This window comes from Sus scrofa, chromosome X, assembly GCF_000003025.6.
Source record: "Sus scrofa isolate TJ Tabasco breed Duroc chromosome X, Sscrofa11.1, whole genome shotgun sequence".
NCBI classification, from domain to species: Eukaryota; Metazoa; Chordata; class Mammalia; order Artiodactyla; family Suidae; genus Sus; species Sus scrofa.
In genome coordinates this window covers 51,067,641-51,091,727 of record NC_010461.5, presented here as the reverse complement: position 1 = coordinate 51,091,727, position 24,087 = coordinate 51,067,641, and the positions used below count along the sequence as shown (strand labels likewise).

At 40.5% G+C, this 24,087-nt stretch overlaps 2 protein-coding genes across 7 annotated transcripts in view; one reads left to right on the top strand and one right to left on the bottom strand.

The window, feature by feature from the left end:
• Positions 9,868-10,329, bottom strand: LOC102159063 (profilin-2-like). Its single transcript, XM_005657527.2, has one exon. The coding sequence runs from the start codon at positions 10,327-10,329 to the stop codon at positions 9,868-9,870; it is 462 nt and encodes a 153-aa protein (XP_005657584.1).
• Positions 13,932-24,087, top strand: part of MTMR8 (myotubularin related protein 8) — a 146,598-nt gene continuing 136,442 nt past the window's right edge. For 5 of the 6 annotated variants that reach the window (XM_021080721.1, XM_005657528.3, XM_021080720.1 and 2 more), the window contains exon 1: positions 13,933-14,136. Coding sequence is in view for 4 of the 6 variants with exons in the window: in XM_005657528.3 (XP_005657585.1) it covers positions 14,095-14,136 (42 nt within the window). In the remaining 2 variants the exon portion in view is untranslated. Of the gene's footprint in view, positions 14,137-24,087 lie in introns of all 6 variants that reach the window. The other variant, XM_021080719.1, reaches the window with a different exon arrangement.

Here is a 24,087-nt window from a genome sequence, read left to right as displayed (position 1 = left end):
TAACTATTCTACTTTTCCTCTGTCGGAGAAATTGCCAACCTCTTCAGCTCTAAGCTTTGTAGCCTTGAGGGGAAAGATGATGCTGGCAAATTTTCTTTTACCCATTACAATGCATGCAAACTCATTTTTTTTTGTTTTGGCTTTTTAGTGTTCTTTTTGTTTACTCCAGCAGGGTGCTAAAATTTCTTCTCTGTAAACCTGGATTTCTACAAAATCTTTCTTATCTGTGGGTGTTTACCTAAGTCCACGTTTTTCAGATGTTCCCAGGCCGTGACCGAGAGGGGCTGAAACCAATGGACAGGATTCTGCTGATTTCCTAGCCCTTATCAAGGTCTGTCTGCCTATTTTTAGATGCACAGGTGGGAAGACTTCTCCTGGGTCCCTTGGTATATGCAGGATCCCACAACTCCCACAAAGACAGTTTTGTTTATGGATGAATGCTAAATTTTAGTTATTAAAAAAGAGACAAATGAAGAACATCTTATGCTGGCATAATGCTGATGTCACTCCTCTCTGACCACATTTTAAATAACAAAACTCAGCAACATTTCCCATATCTGGATATAAATTAGAAATACCTGGTGGATTCTCAAAAAACTGATATGTTTTACCCACCCTTTGAAACACTGATTCATTCGTATGTAGACTGGGGCATGAGGACCAGTGTATGTGTGTATTTATTTATTTTAAGTTTCCAAGGTATTTCCAATGTGTAGCCATTGTTGAGAATGATTGCTCTTGTTCCTTGGACTAGACCAGCACTTTCCAAATAAAATTTTTATGATGATTAAAATGTTATTTAATCTACACTGTTGAATAGAATATTCACTCATATGGCCATGGAACCTAGAAATGGAGCTAGTGTGAGTGAGGAATTGAGTTTTTAATTTCAACTAATTTTAATTAAAGTTTGCATAGCTACATATGCTAGTCGTTATTGTATTGAATAGTGCAACTCTAGACTTTAAAGGGAGTTCCCATTGTGGTTAAACAGGTTTAGAACCCAACATTGTGTCCATGAGGATGTGGGTTCGACCCCTGGCCTCACTCAGTGGGTTAAGGATCTGGCATTAGCCACAAGCTGCAGCATAGGTCACAGATGTGGCTCATATCTGGTGTTGCTGTGGCTGTGGCATAGGCGAGCAGCTGCAGCTCTGATTCAACCCCTAGCCATGGGAATTGGAAGCCCTAAAAGAAAAAAAAAGCCGTCCTCTTTCCCAAGGACCTTGGCATATACTGTTTCCTCTCATCTCTGCCTTTCCTTAAGTATATATTTGTTTTGTATTTCTGCATGCTACTGTATATGGCCCAGTTAACATCTGACCAGGAATAATTGGGACAACAAAAACAGTAGCTGTATAATTAAGATTCTTCCGGTTAAATATGAAAGGAAATTTTGCTCAAATTGACTGAAAATGTGAAATTATCTCATATAACTAAGAAGTCCAGAGATAGGCCTAGCCCTATATTCAGGTTAGGCTTTGTCTGGTAACTCAGCAATATCAAGAGGTACTGATTTTTCTCCCTCAATTCTACCTATATTCCATGATGCTGGCTTCAGACTAAGGCAAGCTCCCCAAGACGGCTGCCAACACCTTCAAGGGCTATATGCTTCAATTTTCACATTTAAAAGACAAAAGAAGGCATCTTTTTTCTAGTTTTCTCATTATATGTCTGAGATTCATTTTTATTTAACCAATTTAAATCACAATCACATTTGAACTAATCTTTGTACATAAAGGAGAGAATGTATTGACTGATCAGCTCTTTGAGTTAAAGGTAGTAGAATCAACCTCTCTGAAATCTCATCATATGGATCCACAAAAAGAAATCAGATATTTAGTGGAAGGGGGATGCTGAGGAGTAGATGTTACAAAGGTAAACAATAAGTGCCCACTACAACAAGCTATCTTTTATTGAGCATGCCCTATATGCCAAAAAACCAGACTAATGGACTGGGATATTAGGCAGATTGCTGAGGATGTGGAAAAAAAAAGGAATGCAGAAAGCAACTGAACTACTGAAACCAGAATTTGGGGTGGCGACAGGGTTTTGATACTGAGTAGTACTGTGATTTAAGGTCCAAACAAGTCTTCCAACCAATGGCACTTGATGGGGAGTCTCCTCAGCCATGTTTGAACTTCCCTTTTTCTTAGGTCAGTGATAGTTCCAAATATTAGGATGGTCTTGGGCCTGCAGGTAGAGGTGATATGGCTACAAAAGTAGGAGATAATTAAGCCAGTCAGACCCTAATGTTGTCCAAGACTCTTCCTCCACCACTTCCAGCTCATGGAAATCTGAGGGCTTGAGTAAGACAAAATGGAAGGAGGATGAATCAAGATTACTTTGGTTGCAAGTGACAAAAACACACTTCAAACTGGCATAAGCATAAAGGGAATTTATTGATTCAGAGACCTCAAAAGATAAAGATTACCTGGAATCAGGAGCTTGATGACTTCTTTAGGACCTGGCCTCTCTCTCTGCATAATTCAATTTCATTCTCAGTCACCCCAGCTATGCCCCCAACAACTTTGGCTTATATCATATTATTCATCTATAATATAGCCTAGTGGTCAGGAGCACAAGCTCTGAAGTTCCACTGCCAAAAGATTCCCTGTTCTGCCACTTACTGTATGACACCAACAGTTACTTAATGCTTTCTAGCCTCTGTAAAGTGGGGACTACCTTCTTCATGGAGTTACTGTGATGATAAAATGAGTTAATCTACATACAGGATTTAGAATAATTGAAAATGCTCAACAAGGGATTTCTATTATTAACTTCACCCTTATATCTAATAGTTCCAATGGAAAGAAAACACTGTATTACCAATAATTTCAGCAAAAGTCCCAGGATCAGCCCAGTGCTGATCACTTTCCAGTTCCTGAACAATTCACTGTGGCCAGGGGAACAATGAATCATGAAGAGGAGATGTGCCTACCTGCCTGAACCACTGAAGGTGGGGGACAGAGATTCGCCAACAGGAAATTGGGGACACTACTACCTAAAGGAAGGAGGCGGGGCTGGACAGGTAAAACAACAAACACTCAAGAACAAAGATGCCTGTACTATGAGTGAGAAGGCAGATCCATGAGAATGAAGTGCCTCTTAAAGCAACTGCTGAAACATTCCTGTCTCCTCTCCTCACCTTAAAGCAATAATGTGATGATAGTATAGTGATAATGATGAAAATGATAATGATGAAGATGATGGGACAGGGTGCCCTAGAAAACAAACATTGTAAGAGTGAGTGCTGAGAAGCATCAGTAGGGGCTTGGAAGAGTTTTCAGAAGCAATGTGTGATTGTTCATACATAGCAGGCAGTTCTTCCAGATTACCCAGATGATGGGCTATTTGACAAAGAACAGGTAACTTTGGTGGCAATCATTTGTCCCAGCTGTAAGAATTGAGTGGGAAACCTTTTGGAACATCTAAAATAAAGGCTTGTGGGCAGGATCAGGAAAATTTAAGATCCTGAAAAATACCCTAAATATTTTTCACTACCCACTAGTGCCCCTGCAGCGATTTTTCTGATGGTGCCAAGCATTAATTGCACATTGAAGGTAGGTGTTTCTTTCTGAGGTAAAGTTAATCCAGTATACTTGCTGCTCGCTTTCATAAATGCACACTATTCATCACTGTCAGGTGCTTTTTAGTTCTCACAGTTGGCCTAAAAATCTAGAGGCCTCCCATCCTGAATTCAGTCTGCCCCTTCTACTCACTTTGATGCAAGTTTACCTTCCATCCAGCTGCCCTAGGTGAACTTCTGTTTTCTGTCCAAACATTTCTCCACTTTTTCTTCTCTGTGTCTTTGCTCATGCTATCCCCTCTATCTGAAATTCCCTTCCCTTTGCCTCTTCTCACCTTTGACAGTTCTGTACACATCTATAACCACAGGTCAGACCCAACCTCCTACCAAAGTTTTCAGAAATTATTCGATTGTGGATAAAGTTCTCTAACCCTTGCCTTTGCATTGAGGGCCATAGGCCCTCATATTAGTAGCTACCACATTGTACTCAGTAGAGTTACTTGTGGATGAATTAATGGCCAGTTTTGTCTCTAGGGCCCACTTCACGTATAGGGCTTTCACCTTCTAGACTTAGCCCTTCCTTTTGCTCCTTGGTCTTCGGGTATCTACCCTAATCCATAGTCACTTAGTGCCTCTGTCCCAGGTTGAATCGAGAGCTTTGACAAAGCTAAGCACAACTACAATTCAGTAATAAAAAAGAATCTGAGAGCTACTTGAGGCAGGAAATCCACCGAGTCCTCTGTTTTCTAAACTGAACCAGAGACAGAGATTTCCAAAATTGAGAGATTGTTTGGCTTACTCTTCATTGAATCACTTAAACTCTAGGTCATCTTTTGGTCTGTGTGAAAAGGTGAATTATTCCTCAAATAGGTTTCAATACCTGAAGGAAAGTGCTTGATGGCTCTTTCTTGGATGGCCAAAAGTGGAGTGGAACACTGTTTTGTGGAGGATGCTTGGTGGAAAAGGGCAGAGGAAAGATAGGATTCAGTCTTTCACAGTTCTGGGGTATTGCACTGAAGGAAGTAGTGAGGAGGAGGGGGAAAGAAAAACCCAGACCACAACCAGAATTGTGGCTATTTTTATTACTAGCATTTAGTACTGGAGCTTGTTCAGTCACAGGAAATTGAACAGCAGATCTGCATGATGGGTGAAACCCCATTAGACATTAGAGCTTCCTGCCACAGACTCAGTGCCAGCAACTTTCTTGAGGAGAAAGGATGATAGAGCTTAAAATCTACACCTTGGAAGTGGCAAGGGGGACTAAATTATGGTTGCTGGGCCCCCTGACTAGAAGAAACCTACAAGGGCTTGGTAGAAGAGATACTCTTCAAGACAGACCTGGCCTTCAGATTTTTCCTGGTGTGGTTTATTTCTGGTAGATTATAGTAAAGAGGATAAAGCAAGGATTGAAAACTGGTAATAGCTATTTTTACATCCTGAAGTCATGAATGTTTTGCCAGCATGGTATTTTTTAAAAATGTATTACCATGATAATTTTACAAGGGGTATGAACTATCATGTCCAAAACACCCTCTGTTGTTTTATACTGAGAGGCAGTATGTGCAATGGTTAAGAAGACTAGGGGAGTTCCTGTCCCAGCGCGGTGGAAATGAATACCACTAGGAACCATGAGATTGCAGGTTCTATCCGTGGCCTCGCTCAGTGGGTTAAGGATCCAGTGTTGTCGTGAGCTATGGTGTAGTTTGCAGATGTGGCTTGGATCTGGCATTGCCGTGGTTGTGGTATGGGCTGGCAGCTGTAGCTCTAATTGAATCCCTAGCCTGGGAACCTCCATATGCCAGGAATGTGGCCCTAAAAAGCAAAAAAAAAAAAAAAAAAAAAAAAGGGAAGAAGAAGACTAGGGCTCTAGGGTCAAACCTCCTGTTTGTACAGCCTAGATCTGCCATCTCAAGCTATCCTTCAGTTTCTCCATCTGTATATGAGGAAGATAATAATGCCAACCCCTAAGGAGTTTGTGAGGATTTAAACAGTTAATGTGCAGTTAGTTCTCCATGGCTGTATATTCGCCATTATATTTACCTGACCCATGAAAGCACTTGAGTTGTCAACTTCTCATATAAATGAAAGAACTCTGGAGCAAGTACAAGAGCAATTCACAGAGAAAATATCATTTTACCTGGACACTAAAGAAAAGGTCAGAGGAACTAACCCAAGAAAGGGAATGGATACATCATGCAGGTTATGTTTGCATGACAGAGTATTCCTGAGGACTAAGACAGAAGTGTTTTCTTTGGAAATGGCAGGAGTGTGTCTGGAAAGCACAAAGATAGATTATGAAGAACTCGCTACATCCTCCCCAGCTGTTTCAGACAGTCATTTGAAATCCATTACTGTTTTTAACATAAAAATGTTAGGGTAAGACATCTTTCACTTTATCACCCAGAGCTAACCAAATATTTACTTCTCCCTTTATAATAATAATATTAATATAATCATATCCCATTTTTGTCTTGGTTATCAGGGAGCTTATGGCCAAAAGTAAAACTCAATTAGCTTACAATCTTAATTTTTTATTTTTCTTTTCTTTAGTCCTCATTTTCTGCTTAAATTTCATGATTTTGTGTGTTATGACTTATTTAGTAAAATGTCATGAGATATTGCTATGGTTTTCAGCCATTCATTTGTGGGGGAAGTAGAATATAAAGACAATGATAAATAAAATGTAAAGGAGTTGAGCTTTATCTTTTAAACAATGGGGAAATATAGAACATTTAAATGCAGAGTGACATGACTTGGTTTACACTTTCAAAAACAATTCTGACTACATTTTGAAAGATGGACTAGATAAAGGGTGAGATTGGAAATGAAGAAACCACTCAGGTGATTGTTTTAGTTATGTAGGTGTGAGAAGATGAAGGTCTGACCCTAGGTAGTAGGATGGAGAAAAGAGTCTAGAGATAGGATAAATTGGAGACAAGATAAAATTGGCATGGTGCAGTAGTGATTGGATGTGGGGACAGAGAGAGAGGAAGAGGGCAATGAAGTAGATGGTGGTTAAAGAGTAGGCAGAATTTGGAGTTCCTTTGTGGTGCATTGGGTTAAAGATCTGGAGTTTTCACTGTAGTGGCCTGGGTTGCTACTCTGGTGAAGTTTTGATCCCTGGCCCAGGAATTTCTGCATGCTGCAGATACAGACAAAAAAAAAAAAAAAAGCAGGCAGAATTCTAAGGTAATACCTGGAATCCTTGGCCCATGTTTATTCTCATGATTATGTTACATTATATAGCAGGAGGAGTTTTGCAGAGTAATTAAGATTACAAATCTTTTGACTTTTAGAAAGGGAAACTGTCTAAATGGATCTAATCACACAAGCCATTTGAAAGCAGAGACTTTTCTCTAGCAGGAGGAAAAAAAAATCAGAGAGATTTGAAGTAAATAGAATTTGAATTGAGGGTGATTCTTCATTTCTGAAATGGGGGAGGTCATGTGGAAATAAGTACATAAAAGTGGCCACGAGGAGCTAAGAGTGACTCTCAGCTGACAGCAATGAAACATGGACCTCAGTCTTACAACCATAAGGAATTGAATTCTGCCAAAAACCTGAATGAGCTTAGAACTGCACTATTCCTCAGAGCCTCCAGACCAGAGCTCAGTCAGGCTAACATCTTGATTTCAAATTTGTGAGGCCCTGAGCAGTGAACCCAACTAAACTTACTCAAACTTCTGACATACAAAATTGTGAGCTAATAAAAGTCTTTTGTTTTGAACTGCAAAGTGATTATCCCCAGGTTATATACCTAATAAATGATAATTCATTTGTGTATTTTGTGTATTTTGTTCACTGCTGTGTCTAGAACAGTTACTGACATATAGTAGGAGTATAACACATTTTTGAGTAAACAATTTTTTTCATGCTTTTTACTTCATTATATTGTGGTTTATTATTTCACTTGTCTTGTCCCAGTAGAATTTTATCTAAGGAGCATTTCCCCACTTTTTTGATATTTTTATTAATTACCTATGCAATGTCTGGCCTGAAGTGTGTTGGATGGATGAAAATATACTGGTAAGAGTGTTGTAGAGGGGTTTCAATCTTTAGATGGGGTTAGCTTAGACCCACACTGCCAAATATGGTAACTAATAAATACTTGTTAGTACTGAGCACTTGAAATGAGGCTTGTCTAAATTGAGATGTGTTGCAAATGTAAAAACGCACACCAGATTTTGAAGCCTTGGCATGGAACAATGTAAAAGATGCCATCAATAATATTTTTATTGATTAAGTGTTTAAATAATAATATTATGGATGTACTGGGTTAAATAAAGTATATTCTTAAAATTAAATTCACCTGTGTCATTTTTTTGTTTTCTTAATGTGGTTAAAATTTTAAATTACTTATATCACTAACACATTATATTTGTATTAAAAAGTGGGAGTTCCCGTTGTGACTCAACAGGTTAAGAACCCAAAATAGTCTCTTGAGGATGCATGATGTTTGATCCCTGGCCTCATTCAGTGGGTTAAGGATCTGGTGTTTCCACAAACTAGCATAGGTTGCAGATGCAGCTCAGATCTGGCATTGCTGAGGCTGTGGCATAGGACTCAGCTGCAGATCCCATTCGACCCCTAGCCTGGGAACTTCCATATGCCCTGGGTATGGCTGTAAAAAGGGGGAAAAAGAGATTTTTTACAATATCCATGTTTTTTTTTTTTTCATTCTAGCAGTGTTTGTTGAGCACCTATTGTGTACCCAACCACATCACTCTAGGCTCAAGGAGGTCATGGTCAGAGGATGGTGGAGAAGCAAACAGGCCTGCTAGGAGGTCATTACAATGTAGTCCAGCAATTGCTAGAAGGCGGACTGAGGATGTCAGGGCCAATTGCCCAAAGATTTGATTCTATTTTGTTTTATTTACTTACTTACTTACTTAATTAATTAATTATTTACTGGTTGTAGGGACTGTTGTTTTATTTTTATTTTATTTTTGTAATTATTTCCCCAATACAATTTTTTTCCTACTGTACAGCATGGTGACCCAGTTACACATACTCATACACATTCTATTTTCTTACATTATCATGCTCCATCATAAGTGACTAGACATAGTTCCCAGTGCCACGCAGCAGGATCTCATTGCTAATCCATTCCAAAGGCAATAGTTTGCATCCATTAACTCCAAGTTCCCAATCCACCCCACTCCCTCCCCCTCCCCCTTGTCAACCACAAGTTTAAACCATGTTTAAACTCTGACTTTTAAGGCTTGTGAGGGTGTGTAATGTGGTGGGGTGTTGAAGTGTTTCCCTGAAATTGACAGAGAAGAGGGTTCTCCACAATCACTGCTCTTGAGAACTGGTGCCAGCAGGGTCAAATAAGCACTATGGTTTGTTACTCAACCTCATTGTTCCCATTCCTGCCTTCTCTCATACAAGCTTGTCCACAGTAGCTAGCAACAGGCCAGATGGAATGGTTATAACTTTTTACTTCCTTTCTTAGCTTCTGCCCACCCATGTTTCTTCTGGCAGTAACAACAATGAACAGATAAATGGTCCAAAGGTAAGCTACAAATTGAGAGAGTAAAATCTAGCCACAAGCACCATAGATCATCCACACCCAGCAGAATCCCTGTTTCGGAAAATCTCTCTCTTCCAGATAAATGATTTTACACATGTAGCCAATTACCCTGGCAGAGCCCCATACTGGGTTATCCCAGGAGAGAAATAGAGAAATAGAAGACAAATCATCTGCACTTTAAGAGATTGTAATAAAGTTGGGAAATAAAACCAATGCGTGTGTGAAAACTTTAACAAGAACATAGAACAAGAACTCTGTTAAACAAGAACCTTGTTGGGCAGAGTATGAATAAGTCCAAACAAATTATGCAGAGAGTTATTGCTCAAATTAGGGTCAGCCCTAAGGTTTGAGGCAGGCAGCAAAAACTTTGAGGAGTTAGATTTTGAAGGATGTGTGTGATTATTACAAAATCATAGATTTCCACAATTTGAAGGGCCTTAGAGACACAGTGCATTCTTCATTGCACAGATAAAGAAACTGAGGCTCAGAGAGAGAAAAATGTCATAGTAAGTCATTGAAAATTGGGATTACAACCAAGATCTTCTAGTTCCCAGTCCACTACTCTTCCCTTCAGGTATTGAGAAGGGAGGGATGGTGTTCTAGATGGAAAAAGGGCACAGAAACCCAAATTCTTGAATACTCACTCCCCATTCTGACCCTCTCCCAGCACACACACATACACACATATCTCCAAACCTGATATGGGATCTCCCTTTATTTTCCTCAAAACTTTGTTAATCTAGAAGGTATATCAGATATCACTGAATTCAAATTCCAGGTCAAACACCAACTTCTTTTTATTTAGTTAGAAATGGGCCATGTGTTGATGAATGGCCTCTCTTATGTAACCCGCCATCTCAAAAGCCTTGAGGTTGAGAGGCCCTCCTTCTGTTCCTTTTTGTCCCATCACCACAAGGTATACAGACTCGATCTGAATTACTGTAACTGCCTGGCTGCCCCGACTCTGGCCTTTGGTGCGGAGGTCCATGGTGTTGTTGCCCTCAGTGTACAGGTTGTCCCGGATCAACAAGCATTTGGTCCCTGCAAGGGTGATTCCCTGAAGAAACAACTTCTCTCTCCCTTCTCTCACCAGTAAGATCTGAATTTCTTCCTGAGTCAACTGGAACAAGTTGCCTTCAGGATAAGAAGCTAACAACCAAGGTGGAGAATTGGTGATTATTGCTGCATCACAGCACATCCCAGTCTGTAGGAAGAGGGTGATGCAGTCTTGCCAGACTTCTTCACTGATATCCCCTATGCACTGCATGATTCAAGTAAGCTGTCTCTAACAGATGAATGAAATACTTTCTAGCAAGTTGTTCTTCAAAAGAAGTTTGTTGGTAATTGGCTCAAGATAACTGATAAGCCGAGACTGAAATAAACTAAAAATACAGTCTATTTCTGATGGCTTTTCCCCATAAGCAAGGTGGAGGAGGTCTTGATGACTTATCTGAAGTTATGCCCCATCAGCCCTGTGCCATGACTTATCTAGCTGCCACCAGAGCAAGAATGAAGTCACAAAGGCTCTATGACTTATTAGTCATAATTGACCACATCATGGGTGACCTTTGACTTTAGATTTCTGAGGCTGTATCTCCAGCTAGTGAGATATTGGGCCAAGTACACTTACTTCCTTAGGATAGTGTGGGAAGAATACCAACCCTTAATAATAGAAAAGCCCTTAAAGTAGAACATAAGTGGCTAATAATTAAGTTGGAGGTTTGGATATAAAGCAGGACAGGTGAGATTTATGGCAGCAAATAATATCTCAGATGTCAGCTAATCTGAGACCAAAACTCTAGGTACAAAGTCAAATATCCACAGGCTCACTGATATATGACTTTTTTTTTTTTGATGAACATAACAGCTTCTTGGTGATTTCCTTGCCTCCAAACTCTCCCTCTAGTTGTTATCCTCTGGCCCACACCAGCTGTGAACCTAGAATAATTCATTTTCATCTAGTCATTCAGAAAGTATTCACAGGGCATTTACTGTGTGTCAAATACTTTTCTAGGCATTGGGGTACAGAGGTAAACAGAGAAAAACCTCACTGATATGACATCATAATGGGAGAAGACAAATGTAAATAGATGATAATAGTATCCCTTTCACAGAAACTATTTTGAGTCTAATACGTCCTTCTTACATTTTTTTCTCTCTTAGTCCCAGGCTTTCTCTACTCCGGTGGGGGTTCACTCTGACATGTGACTCTTCTGCAACCTTTGGCAAATCACCATTTGTACCTTATATTCCTCTGAAATAACACTAATTTGCCTTAGGAGGATTGAGCTTGAGGATGAGATTGAGCTTATCAAAGGAAAGAAAATAGAGTAGAGGAATGAGGACAGAAGCCACGGAAATGGATAAAGAAAGGCAAAGATGAGTTCAGAGCAAGGCAGAAAAGGAACAGTAAGGGATGCGGGAAATTAGTCTGCTTTATAATAAAGGCAAAGGAAATAGAGAGTAGTACCAAAAAGGAAAGTAAATTAACAGTGTTAAAAGCTGCAGAACAAATGGAGATTGCACACTGAGTAGAGCTATTGGATGCAGCAATTGGAGTTCAGGATGACAGTAAAAAAGCCAGCTGAGAGGAGTTATTAGCATGGAGTGAATGCATTCTGAAGATGTGGAGGTGACGATGTCTGTAGACTATTTTTTGAGCGGTTTGGTAGTAAAAGGACCAAAAGTCATGGAACGACAGCTCAAGGGATAAATGCGTCATGGATTGAGGGAAAGATTTTAGGCTAGGGAAAAAAATAGATTATGACAAGCAAACCCTTTAACAGAAAATATTATGTACACTCAAAGGGGAAAGTAATCATTTCATAGGGGAGGTGAGACTCAAACCATAACACCATAATAGTTAGCTATAAATGATCCTAGATTGTGGTTCCTTACTCTCATTGTAACCTTGGTAAACTTAAGGCCCAGAGAGGTGACATGATTTTCCCAAGCTCACACAACAATTTGGTGGCAGACCTGAGTGTAAAACTCTCAGACTCTTCTTTTTGCCATCACAAGTCTGATTGGGAGAGCACTACTGAATGATTGCACCTCATATGTGAAGTGAAGTTATGAGGCTACTGTAATAGTCCAGACCTTAACTAGAATAATGGCAGTACAGAAAGACAAAGACAAATACCATATGACATCACTTATAACTGGAATCTAATATCCAGCACAAATGAACATCTCCTCAGAAAAGAAAATCAATCATGGACTTGGAGAAGAGACTTGTGGTTGCCTGATGGGAGGGGGAGGGAGTGGGAGGGATCGGGAGCTTGGGCTTATCAGACACAACTTAGAATAGATTTACAAGGAGATCCCGCTGAATAGCATTGATAACTATGTCTAGATACTCATGTTGCAACAGAAGAAATGGTGGGGGAAAAACTGTAATTGTAATGTATACATGTAAGGATAACCTGACCCCCTTGCTGTACAGTGGGAAAATAAAATTAAAAAAAAAAAAAAAAAAAAAAAAAAAAAAAAAAAAAAAAAAAAAGAATAATGGCAGTAGACCTCTGCTGGTTGAAAGGAGTTAGAGGAGGATATGCTCATAAACCATTTCAAAAATATTCTATGGTGACTTGCCCAAAGTCTCATAGGAAGCTTTTCAGAAATCCAGTTATCACTCTCGGGGTAGTCTGTGCTATTGAAAGGATGAAAATGCAACCTGACCCTCCCAGAACCCAGGAAGTTAATAAGAAGCTCTAAATGCCCCTCGAATTCCAGACCCTGTTCCCTATAGGTAAAAGATCATACTTTTTGCTGTTTTAGGGCTTGCTTTCTGTTCTGTACAAAACTATGTGAAAGGGGAAAAACAGGCCCCTGAGTATGTGCCTCTAGGCATGAAACTTCTTGAAACTGCTTGAGATAACAGGGAAAAGGGTTCCTAACTGCTTGTTTGGCTTCTGTAAAGCTGCTTGCATAAGATAAAAAGAGGAGAAGTTAATCGCCTAACCCACCCCAGTAAGATCGGTTGTGCCACAAAATGTTGAAAATCCTGATAAATGTATCTTGGCGACAATATGTCTCCCCTGCCCAGGGACAGGCACAAACACGTAACTCCAGAACAACTTAAAATTAATTGGTCCACGAAGCGCGGGCTCTCGAAGTTTTAAATTGACTGGTTTGTGATATTTTAAAATGATTAGTTTGTAAAATCGCGGGCTTTGTTGTGAACCCCATAAAAGCTGTCCCGACTCCACAGTCCTCTACCCCTCTACCCCTCTACCCCTCTACCCCTCTACCCCTCTACCCCTGCGTGGCGTACGACTGTGGGCCCCAGCGCGCTTGGAATAAAAATCCTCTTGCTGTTTGCATCAAGACCGCTTCTCGTGAGTGATTTGGGGTGTCGCCTCTTCCGAGTCCGGAAGAGGGGGATTTTCACTCGACTGGCCTTTCACTATCTCTGCAGAGTGCCATTACTGTTAACATTAGAAAATAGTGGAATGATATTGGTGCTCAGAATCCTTACAGCATCATGGTGTGTGACAAGTGTGTCAGTACTTCAGCCTGGGACTTAAGAACTCCTGGGCCAAACCTGGAGTCTGAACCATAACAGTCTTTTACTCTTATTTTTAATCTTAAGAAAATGGAAGCAGTCCTAGAAATATTTGTGATACTAATATGTCACTATTCTGCCCCCTGTTTACATCCCTAGAAGATTTTCCCTAAAAAAAAAATATGAAAAATCTCACAATCACTGGATTTTATTTAGACCGAGTGTTCTTAGAGAGCTGGAATGTACAGTTAGCAATTTCCCCTGCTAAAGGAACGGCATTTAGAGCGGGTTCCCCAAAGAAAAGGGCATTGCCAGGAAGCAAGATGGCGGAAGCTGCCACAGACAAAGTGTCGCGATAGGAACCCCAGCGAGGATCAGGTGACTAGAGCTTGATCCAGAGCTGGGAACCCGGTGGTGACAGGCTGGATCCTGGGTTGGGCTACGAGGTAGCGAGAGTGGTGGTGGCGGCAGCAAAGGCAAACGCGCTGGCGGCCACAGCAGGCCGAGTAGCACTGAGAGATTTGAATGGCGGGAACTACGATCATGGACCATATTACGGTGCCCAAGGTAAGGGGAAGAGTTCGGCTGGGTTGGAGCCTCGGGCTCCTTCTTGGTGCTCAGACGCGAGCCCAGGGACACCCCCTCAATTCTTCTCGGGGTACTCTTTGACGCCTTTTTCCGCGCTGGACCGAGTGATCTCTCTCGGTTCATGGTTCATACCTTCTTTCAACCAAACTGAACTCTCCTCTCCTTGGGACCCACCTGCAGGCGGGAGGAGTGGTGGTCCTGTGCAAACCGTCCTCTCACCAGACGCCGGCCCCTCGCCGGGTGCTTGCCTTCCAAGTCCCTCCCTGCCCGGCAACCCCCCAGCTGTTACTCCACACACTGCTTTACTCCAGCCTTTTATACACAGGCACCACACTTCTAACAGCCTTTTATTGAGTACTCCACATGGCATCACCTCCCAGAGAGTTACTTCCTTTATCTAGCATTTCCCTACCCTATTCTTACCTCCCTCTGCCCCTGACCTGCCCCCCAACAACTGCCTAGACCATCACAGCCCCGACCCCAGCTCCCTGGTGTGCATGTGTAGATTTGGGGCAGGGGCGGGGGGGGGGGGGGCAAAAGTATCTGTCCAGCCCCAAGCTGGCCCATGGGAAAGGAAGGAAGGGTAGCAAAGTGGAGTTGGCCCTGCTCAGCCAGGAAAAAAAACAGCCAAGACGTGGCATTACCAGTCCACTTGGCATCTGTGTATAGCTTACCCTCAGTTAGAGCCTCTTCTACTTATTTTCTTTTCAGACCCTACTCTTTCCTCTCTAACTCCTACCTCTTTCTACTCTTAAGTCCACCTTCCTCTTGTTAGGGAAGAGTTACAACTAGTCTCAAGCTTATATTTTTCTATCTATCATAACAGATGTGGCCCAGTATGTTATAATCTAAAGAGCATGGATTTTGAAGCCAAGAGACTTGAGTTAGAATGCTGGTACCCTTATCTAGTAGTTGATGACTTTAGACAATTTATTTAACCTTTCTGAGACTTTTGCTCCTCCTTTACCTAATGGAGGTAATGAAATTTTTCTGCTCACTTCACTGGGTGGTTGTGAAGACTAAATAAAAGGATATGTGTGGAAGCTTTTTTGTAACTTGTATCAACTGCAGGAATCACTAACTGTAAAGAGGCAAAAAGGTAGTTTACTTGGGGTCTTAGAATTGCAATTCAGGGATCACAGAAAATCTGGAGGAAACCAGAATAGTGTCCCTCTAGATGAAAATGGGAAGGGTTTTTTAACAGGAAAAGAGGGAAGTTAATGCAGTCTTTCACAAGTTGTTTACCAGGAATTTGGATTTGAGGGTAAATTTATTCTATATGTAAGCTTGAGTTATGGAATGCATCTCATTCATTACTAGGGAAAAGTATCTTTTCTTAGGCCAGATGAAGTCCAGTTCTCAGCATTATTCTTTCCTTTTAGCAACTTAGCAACCTTTCAGCAGTTTTAATTTAGAGTGTTAAGCAAAAGTCCAGCATGGGTAGCAAACATGGAGGTCCTTAGATCATGTCTTAGTCATTCCTGACACAGTTACTTGCACATTTACCCCCTTTGTCCATGATTTTCCTGAAGAAGACATCACTGGAGCAATTTTCAGTCCCATGGAGCCAGAGCTTGAGTACCTGTTCTGGATCCATCATGTCATTTGGAGGGTGATTGTGTGAATGAATCAATGGACGAATTGGAAAATTCATTGGAGGCACTGTGATGTTGTGCTGCCTTGAGTATATCAATTTGCATAAACATCAGTTGAGGAGTAGTATGGTTAAGTATAGAAGTAATCAATTTAGCAAGCACATTATCAATATAAAGAAGCTGACAGCAATATTAAGAGCAATAACCCAGTTAATAGAACAGTTATGAACCAAGATCCAGTGTTTGTGGGTAATCAACTAAACAACTCAAACATTAGGGGAATATTAACGATATCTGAATGAAGACAAGTGGCCTTCTTTTGTAGGATCCCAACTTGAGTTTCTACTATATCAGAGGCATTTATCCAAGTACAACAGGTGGTGTTTAAGATGACACAGGTACCTTCAAGTTCTGCTAGAACGTAACCAAGGCAAATATTTTATCTAACAAGCAAATTTAGAGAGTCTTTTTGAGCACTTAATGCTATAGCTATGGCATTAACTATCTGCTATGGTAGCAGAAAGATTTGAATAATTTTGTCAAGGGCTCCAAGCTCCCATGTGGGGTATGTAATTCTTGGGAACCTCTGAGATCCCTCAGAAGAGGTTTCTCAGTGGAGGCAGGAAGTAGAGTGTGTGTGCCATTTGGTAATTTCTGAAGGATTTAATGCAGTTAAAGGAGCTATTAAAAGTCCTAGGGCACATTGAGAACCTGGGGTTGGGGGTTGAGGCAGGACATCCTCCCTGGTGGCACTGTACCAACCACAAATAAAGACATAGTCAGATGGAGCATGGATAAAAGAGGTGTCACAGGTGAAATTAAACCATGGGTTGGTTATATTTGAGCAGCCTAGAAGCCTTCCTTGTTGGAATGCATGGGGATTATGCATGGTTATGAGAATATGTTCTGTACCTCTGTCTTGCAGGAATGTGCTGTGGAAAAGATTTTTCAACCAGGTGCTCATTTTTTAGAGCCTTAATGAGAATTTGACAATAATGTAAAATATATCCCTTGACTAGGACAGACTTACATAGTTCTGAGTCAAGAATCATGGGTTTTCCAATAATTTTTTTCAAAAGGTGACAATTTGTGTTTTCCAAAGGATACAGATCTTAAGTTTAATAGAACTGTGGGTAACAGTTTAGGCCAAGGAAAACCTAAGGCCTCAGAGAATTTTGCAAATTGAGTTTTGATTATGCCATTGGTTGTTTCCACTAGACCAGAAGTTTGAGAATGATAGTCACAGTGTAAATGTTATAGTATATGCCAGATGACATAAATAGCATGTAGAGTTTGTCCAGTGAAACAGGCAACTTTATCACTCTGTAATTCTAGAGGAATTCCCCAGTAGGAATAATCTTCGCCAACAATATTTTGGCCACTGTAATGGGAGTTTTTTTGGTCTGCAAGGAAAGGCTTACACCCAATGGGAATACATGGCACAACATCATCAGAACATATTTGTATCCTTGATAGTAGCCAAATAGCAAAGGGACCAAGAGGCAAAGGAAAGGGGCTCTGAGAAATATGAATAGGTTTTCCAGGGTTATACTTAGACCCTAAGATATGACACCTCTGACATATTTCAACCACTGCTTTAGGAGAAGTTTTCTGAAAATATTGATTTCCCCAGGGTATCATTTTATCAGTTCTCTCAATGAATCATTTTTATTTTTTGTTGTTTTTTTTGTTTTGTTTTGTTTTTTCTCTCAATGAATCACTTAATGTATTGATTTTAATATGGTTTCTTTAGTGACTTCAGAAAGAGTAGGGCAGCCATTTGCCCTACTGGTTTGATCATACCAACCCAGTAGCTTGATGAAATGTGCATCCTTCAGAAACCTACCTCTGTTCCTTAGCTGTAGCATGCAATCGATCATCTCAGATAATATTCTTTATTTTTTAAATTTTATTTTATTGAAATATAGTTAATTTTCAATGTTTTGTTAATTTCTGCTGTGCAGATATTGAGTATAGTTCCGCGTGCTGTACAGTAGGACCTTGTTGTTTATCTGATAATATCTTTACATTTCAGGTATTCTTCCAAGTAGTCGCTAACATGGTGTGAATAGAATGCCTGATGGAAGGAAGTTCCTTTATAGAGCTTACCTTGTAATGCTGCTGCCTTAGCAGCTCTATTGGCCTGTCAGCTCCCCTGTCCTTCTTCAGTATTCTCTTTGGAATGCCTCAATAATTTTATAATTGCTCATTGTTGTGGCAACAAGATTGATCCAGTAAGGCCTTAACAAAGGGGCCATTTTAAATTTAATTTTCCCCTGAGGTCAAGAAACCTCTTCGTTTCCAAAGGATTCCAAAGTCTTGAGCAACTCCATAAGTATACCTACTATTGGTTTTAGTGCATTTGCTAATGGCCAAAGTTCAGGCATGAGTGAGTGCATATAGTCAGAATGTTGTACTGAAGAAACAAAAGGCAGAACATTGAATTCTATTCTGTTAGAGTAAATGCAGTAGTGATAACTTTTCAAGCTTTCAGATGTCCATCATCATTTCGTAGGTTGGAGCCATCCGTAAACCAAGAAATGTTGGGGTTGCCCAAAGGTATTTCTTGTAAATATGGATATGGACTGGTCAAAAGATCAGTCATGGTTATGCAGTCATTTGGGGTCTCACCTGTTGGTGATGGTAAGAGGGTAGCAGGATTTAGGGAGTTACAATGAGATGAAGTGACATTTGGGGAGGAAAGCAATAAGATTTCACAGGCCGTTGGTTGGCTGGTAGATAAGTTTTATGTATGATGTGAGTTACATAAAACCTCAACAGAGTGAGGTACAAAAATTCATGAGGGAAGACCCCATAACTGTCACTTCTATAGCCTGCAGAACGTCAGTAGTGGCTGCTATCGCTCAAGGCAAGGTGGTAAGTCCTCAAGCTATGAAGTCTAGCTATTAAGTATAATAGCCATTAGGCCTGCATTTGTATGGGACTAAATGACACTCCAAGGGCATTTCCACTAACTTCATGTATGAATAGTAGAAAGGGAAGAGAGTAGTTAGATGCCCTAAAGCAGTTGTTGTGGCCAGTTGAGTTTTTAAAGTTTTAAAAGCTGACTAGCACATTATTCCAAACAAGAAAACTGGACCTGTTGTCCTTTAAAAGAGAATAAAGGGGTTCTCATACAAGGAGAAATTGGTAACCCAACTTCAGAAATAGCTTTCTAGCCTGAGAGAGCCTCTCAACTGACACTTGGTATCAGGTAGGGAAACTGAGATACGCCATGGATGTGCGTAGGATCAAGCATAAGCCCTTTGGGAGTGGTATAAATAAATAACCCAAGTATCCTACCTGAGTTTGAACAAATTGGAGCTTATTGCTTGAGGCCTTATGCTCTTTGTGTGCCAGCTAAATAGGAGACATAGGCTATCCTTGAGGCTTACTTCCTCAGTAGCAGAGCATAATAAAAGTTCATAAACATATTAGAGTAAAATAGAATTGTGGGTAAATTCACATGGCCAAGTCTTGTCTCAGTATTTGTGAAAAATAAATAGGCCTTTATGTGTAGCCCTGAGGCATAATGGTCCAAGGAGACATCCTTCCCTCATAGAGGCAAATAGGTATTAGCTATCTGGATGGACAGGAATGCTGAAGAAAGCACTACATAAATCTGTGACTGTAAAGAATTGTATGTTTGGAGGAATTAAATTGAGAATGGTATAAGGGTTGGGGACAACAGGGTGACAGGGTATGGCTCTGAGATCTTGAGTAAAATGCTAACCTTGACCACAAGGCTTGCGTATATGAAGGACTGGTGTGTTATAAGGACTGGTGTGTTATAAGGACTGGTATATGGGATTATCAGGCTCTTCTGGAGGTGTGCCTTGACAGTGGGATGAGTTATTTCCAGGCCCTCAGGCCTGAGAAGGTGTTGTCTCAGGTTAAAAAAATGTTTATTAGAGTCAATCTAGATCCTTTTTTTTTTAATTTTACATAATGATTTTTATTTTTTCCATTATAGCTAGTTTACAGTGTTCTATCAATTTTCTACTGTACAGCATGGTGACCCAGTTACACATACTTGTATACATTCTTTTTTCTCAAATTATCTAGATCTTAATATGTGGTGCTAAATGAATATATCCTATGTAATTTGAAAGGGTGGACCATAAGTTAGGAAGAACAGAATCTACCAAACCTTTATGACTGGGAATTAACAAGATAGGATCAAGGAGGGGAATTTCAATATTAGTACTAGATTCAGAAGTAGACCTCAAGGAGTCAAAGGATTTGTAAGTGTATTTCCCCTTTTGGGGAAAAGAAAACACTAGCTTGTAATTTTTCCAGTAGGTCTTGGCCCAAAAGATGTATGGGAGCAGAGGAACAAGAAGGAACAGATGAATTCCCTGAAAAGAGCCTGTTTCAAAAGGCTCTTTGAAGACAATCTGCTTATCTTCATAAGTGTGTTGGAAACTCCTACCATTTGTATCTTTTATGTATTTCTAGGAAGAGGAAGCTTTGAAGCCATTGAGTTTCAAGATAAATTTACTCTTGTGTCTACAAGAGCAGTAATAGCCTTAATTCCTATGAATTGTCCAGTTCTCCCAAAAGTGTTAGTGGAAGTACTGGGAAGACCCAGATGCTTTCTTCCACAGCATTCCTATTTGTGAGTGTCTACAAAAGGGAGGTGCTTCTCAGATTTCTCAGAAAGTTCATGAAAAGGGTCAGGATGAGGGGCTTTGGGCTGCTGATAGGACCTTCTTTTTAACTCTGGGCAATTCAATTCTTCCAGTGGTCAGACTGCTTATATAATAGTGGCAAGGACCTGGCTCTTGAAAGGGTCACTTATAGGAATTTTGGTCTTTCTGTTGAGGTGGCCATTGAGCAGCAGTGGCTCATTGCTACAGCTGCAAATTCATGATTTTAATGGTATTCACTTTTCTGTATGTTTGATTGTTTTAGATAGCTAATTAGCCAAATTAACTAGATCAAGGAGTGGCCATTATTTCCCATTTTAATTGTACCTGTTTCACCATCATCCAGTCCCCCAGCAAAGATTGAATTAAAGAGGGTTTGAGTATTGTTTGCCCCGACAAGTATTCTAGAGTTTTCCCAAATACTGTCTGCACATGTGAGTAATAGTCATTAACAGTTTCATCAGGTCATTGCGTAGTAGACTGATTTTTTCCCCCCAAGCAGTGGTACAGGGAAAAGCCTGAGGAAATGCTTCATGAAGGGCTCAAGCTACCTGAGAAGCTAATGCTGCTTCACTGATGCTTTTGCTATGGATATCTTTCTATGAAGCCAGTCAGCAGTAGTAGTTTGCCAGTGTTTGACTTGGCTTTGTCCAATTAAGATGTTGGGTTAGTTGATACAAGACAGAGAAGCCTGAATCATACACAGATTTATATCACAAACTTAAATTCCTCCACAGAATAGGAGGGGTCTATAGTGACCTTGGGAAATTCCTTAGCTATGGCCCATAATTCTGCAGGGTACCAAAGCCTATATTCTACCAGATATTGGGTGCCAGCAGGGTTCTTTTAAATCATCTCTGGTATACCATTGCCATTTGCTTAGATAAGCACAGAAGGTGGCCCCATACTTTTTGTATATGTACACAGCAGGAGTCCCAGATGGGGGGATACTCTCCCATAACACTCTTAGACTCTGATTGTCCCATTATGGTGCACTCACTAAAAGGGATAAGCCCTTAATCAATCAATTGAACAAAAGACATTCAGAAAAAAGGCCTGAACCTCAACCAAGGAGGGAGTTTTGGGGACCAAGAGAACTTACTACCCAGGCCTGGGGTTACCATGGGGGCAACAAAGTACAAGGAACTCATGCAGGTACCTTGCTCAAATCCATGGAAACTTCCAATGCTGGATACATCACTTCAGATCCCAATTCTGACACCAGAAAATGTCAGATGAAAGGATCACAGAATGTAAAGAGGCAAAAAAGCAGTTTAGTTGGGATCTTAGAATTGCAATTTGGGGATCACAGATTCTGAAGGAAATCAGAATAGTGTCCCTCTAGATGAAAATGGGCAGGGGTTTTTAGTAGGAAAAGAGGAGGTTAATAAGGCTTACATAAGTTGTTGGAGGGCAGAACTATTCTATACAATAGGAATATTGTTTATGGAATGCATCTCATTCATTACTAAAACAAATTGTGTTTTCTTAGGCCAGATAAAGTCTAGTTCTCAGCACTATTATTTCTTTTCAGCAACTCAGCAACTATAGAGCAGTTTTAATTTAGAGTGTTAAGCAAAAGTCCAACATGGGCAGCAAATATGGAGGTCCTTGGGTCATATCTCAGTCATTCCTGTCATAGTTCTTTTCGTTCTAGACAAGTCTTCTCCCCACTTGTTAACATAAGATTATGATGCTGCTTGATGGTGAAGTAGGAACCCCAAGTAGTACCCCTTGCAGAATCCAGCCTTAACTTTTTTCTGGTTCCCTTCCTTTCCAGATCATATCATTTTAACCAGGTTCCCTGGCATTGTAGAGGAAGGTGGCATCATCAAAGCAAATGGGCTTCTGCTATCCATACTCCCTATTCTCCCAACCCACATAAAACTGGGCCACGATACATGTCCATTTCAATATGAATTCACCTGAATCCCTCCCCCCCTTTTTTAGACCTGCATTTGTAGCATATGGAAGTTTCCAGGGTAGGGGTTGAATTGGAGCTGGAGCTGCAGCCTGTGCCACAGGCACAGCAATACTATATCTGATCTGCATCTGCAGATTATGCCACAGTTTGCACAATGCTGGATCCTTAACCCACTGAGTGAGGCCAGGGGTCAAACCAGCATCCTCACAGACACTATGTTGGGTTCTTAACCCATTGAGCCACAATGGAAACTCCTGACCTGTGGGGGAGAGGGAAAGGCAGAACTTCCCTTGTACTTGAGTGTTAAAATATTAAAAACAAAAACAAAAATCTTAACCCAGCTATAAACTGAGCTAGCTGTATGGTAAGGGAGAAGATACCCTTATCCCACCCACATCAAAATAATAGTAGCACCTTGGAGTTCCTGTTGTGTCTTAGCAGAAACAAATCTGACTAGCATCCATGAGGACGCCATTCATGGTTTCACTGGTTTCACTCAGTGGGTTAAGGATCTGGTGTTGCTGTGAACTGTGGTGAAGGTTGCAGTTGTGGCTCAGATCTGAAGTTGCTGTGGCTGTGGTGTAGGCCAGCGGCTATAGCTTCAATTTGACCCCTAACCTGGGAACCTCCATATGCCATGGGCATGACCCTAAAAAATAAAAGCAAAAAAAATTTAATCATAGAAGAACCTAATACATTGAGTATTTAATTATGTGGCAGGCACTGTGCTAAACAGCCTATGAGGGAGGTAGTATTTTTATTCCTGTGTCATAGATGAAGAAAGTGGGACCCATAGAGGTGAAGTGACTTGCTTAATAAAGATAGGAGTGATCAATTTCAGCCTGGTTTGGAGATGGGCTTAGTGCTGAAGAAAACTTTAACTGCCATCGTGTCCAGACTCCATTTGTACTGCATGGATAGTATTGTGAATCTTAGAATAGAAATAAAAATTCCAAATGAAGACTTAGTTCTTTAAATAAAATTGGCATTTCCTTTGGAAATAATTAGGAAGGATTAGGATTGCTTTAATGACAAGAAATTAGAATGACCTTTGTCTTATTTATTCACTATTTCCACAGAAGGGAAAGACACCTCTCTTGTTCATCTGAGGACAAAGAGATAACCATGAGCTTCTCAGTCATCAGTTCTACATGTCAAGTGCAAAAGTGACTTTTATTTTTGGTCCTTGCTTAAGTCTTTTTCTCTTCTTGGGAAGACTTTTAAAAAATTTTGTTGAAATATAACATACATAAACTTCATAGATTATAAGTTTGTTCTCCATTAATATTCACAAACTGCACAGACCCAGGTAACCTGTACCCTGGTTCAAGAAATAGAACATTACTAAGAGTCCCCTCATTCCTCTTCCAGTCAATACCCATCCCAAGGGTAACTACTATCCTGATTTCCAGCAGAATAACTTAGTATTCAGTTTCCCAGGGTGCAGGAGCTTTTCCTCTTTCCAGCACCCTCCTGGGGCTGCAGATCCCATCTTGCTTCTTTTCTCTTCTCTCTTTTTCTTTTCTTTTGTCCTATCCAGCTTCATGCAGTTTCTCTTATTCTATCATAATCCTGAGGTCTTTTGTCAGTTTTTAGCAAACTTTCTGTGCAAATAATTCCACATGTAGATGCATTCTCAATGTATTTGTAGGAGTAGGTGAGTCTCAGGTCCTACTACTCCTCATCTTCCTGAATCTCCCCTGAGGCATACACTAGTAATCACTACAGTAAATTTCTAAGCCAGTTGAAACTCAATAAATGT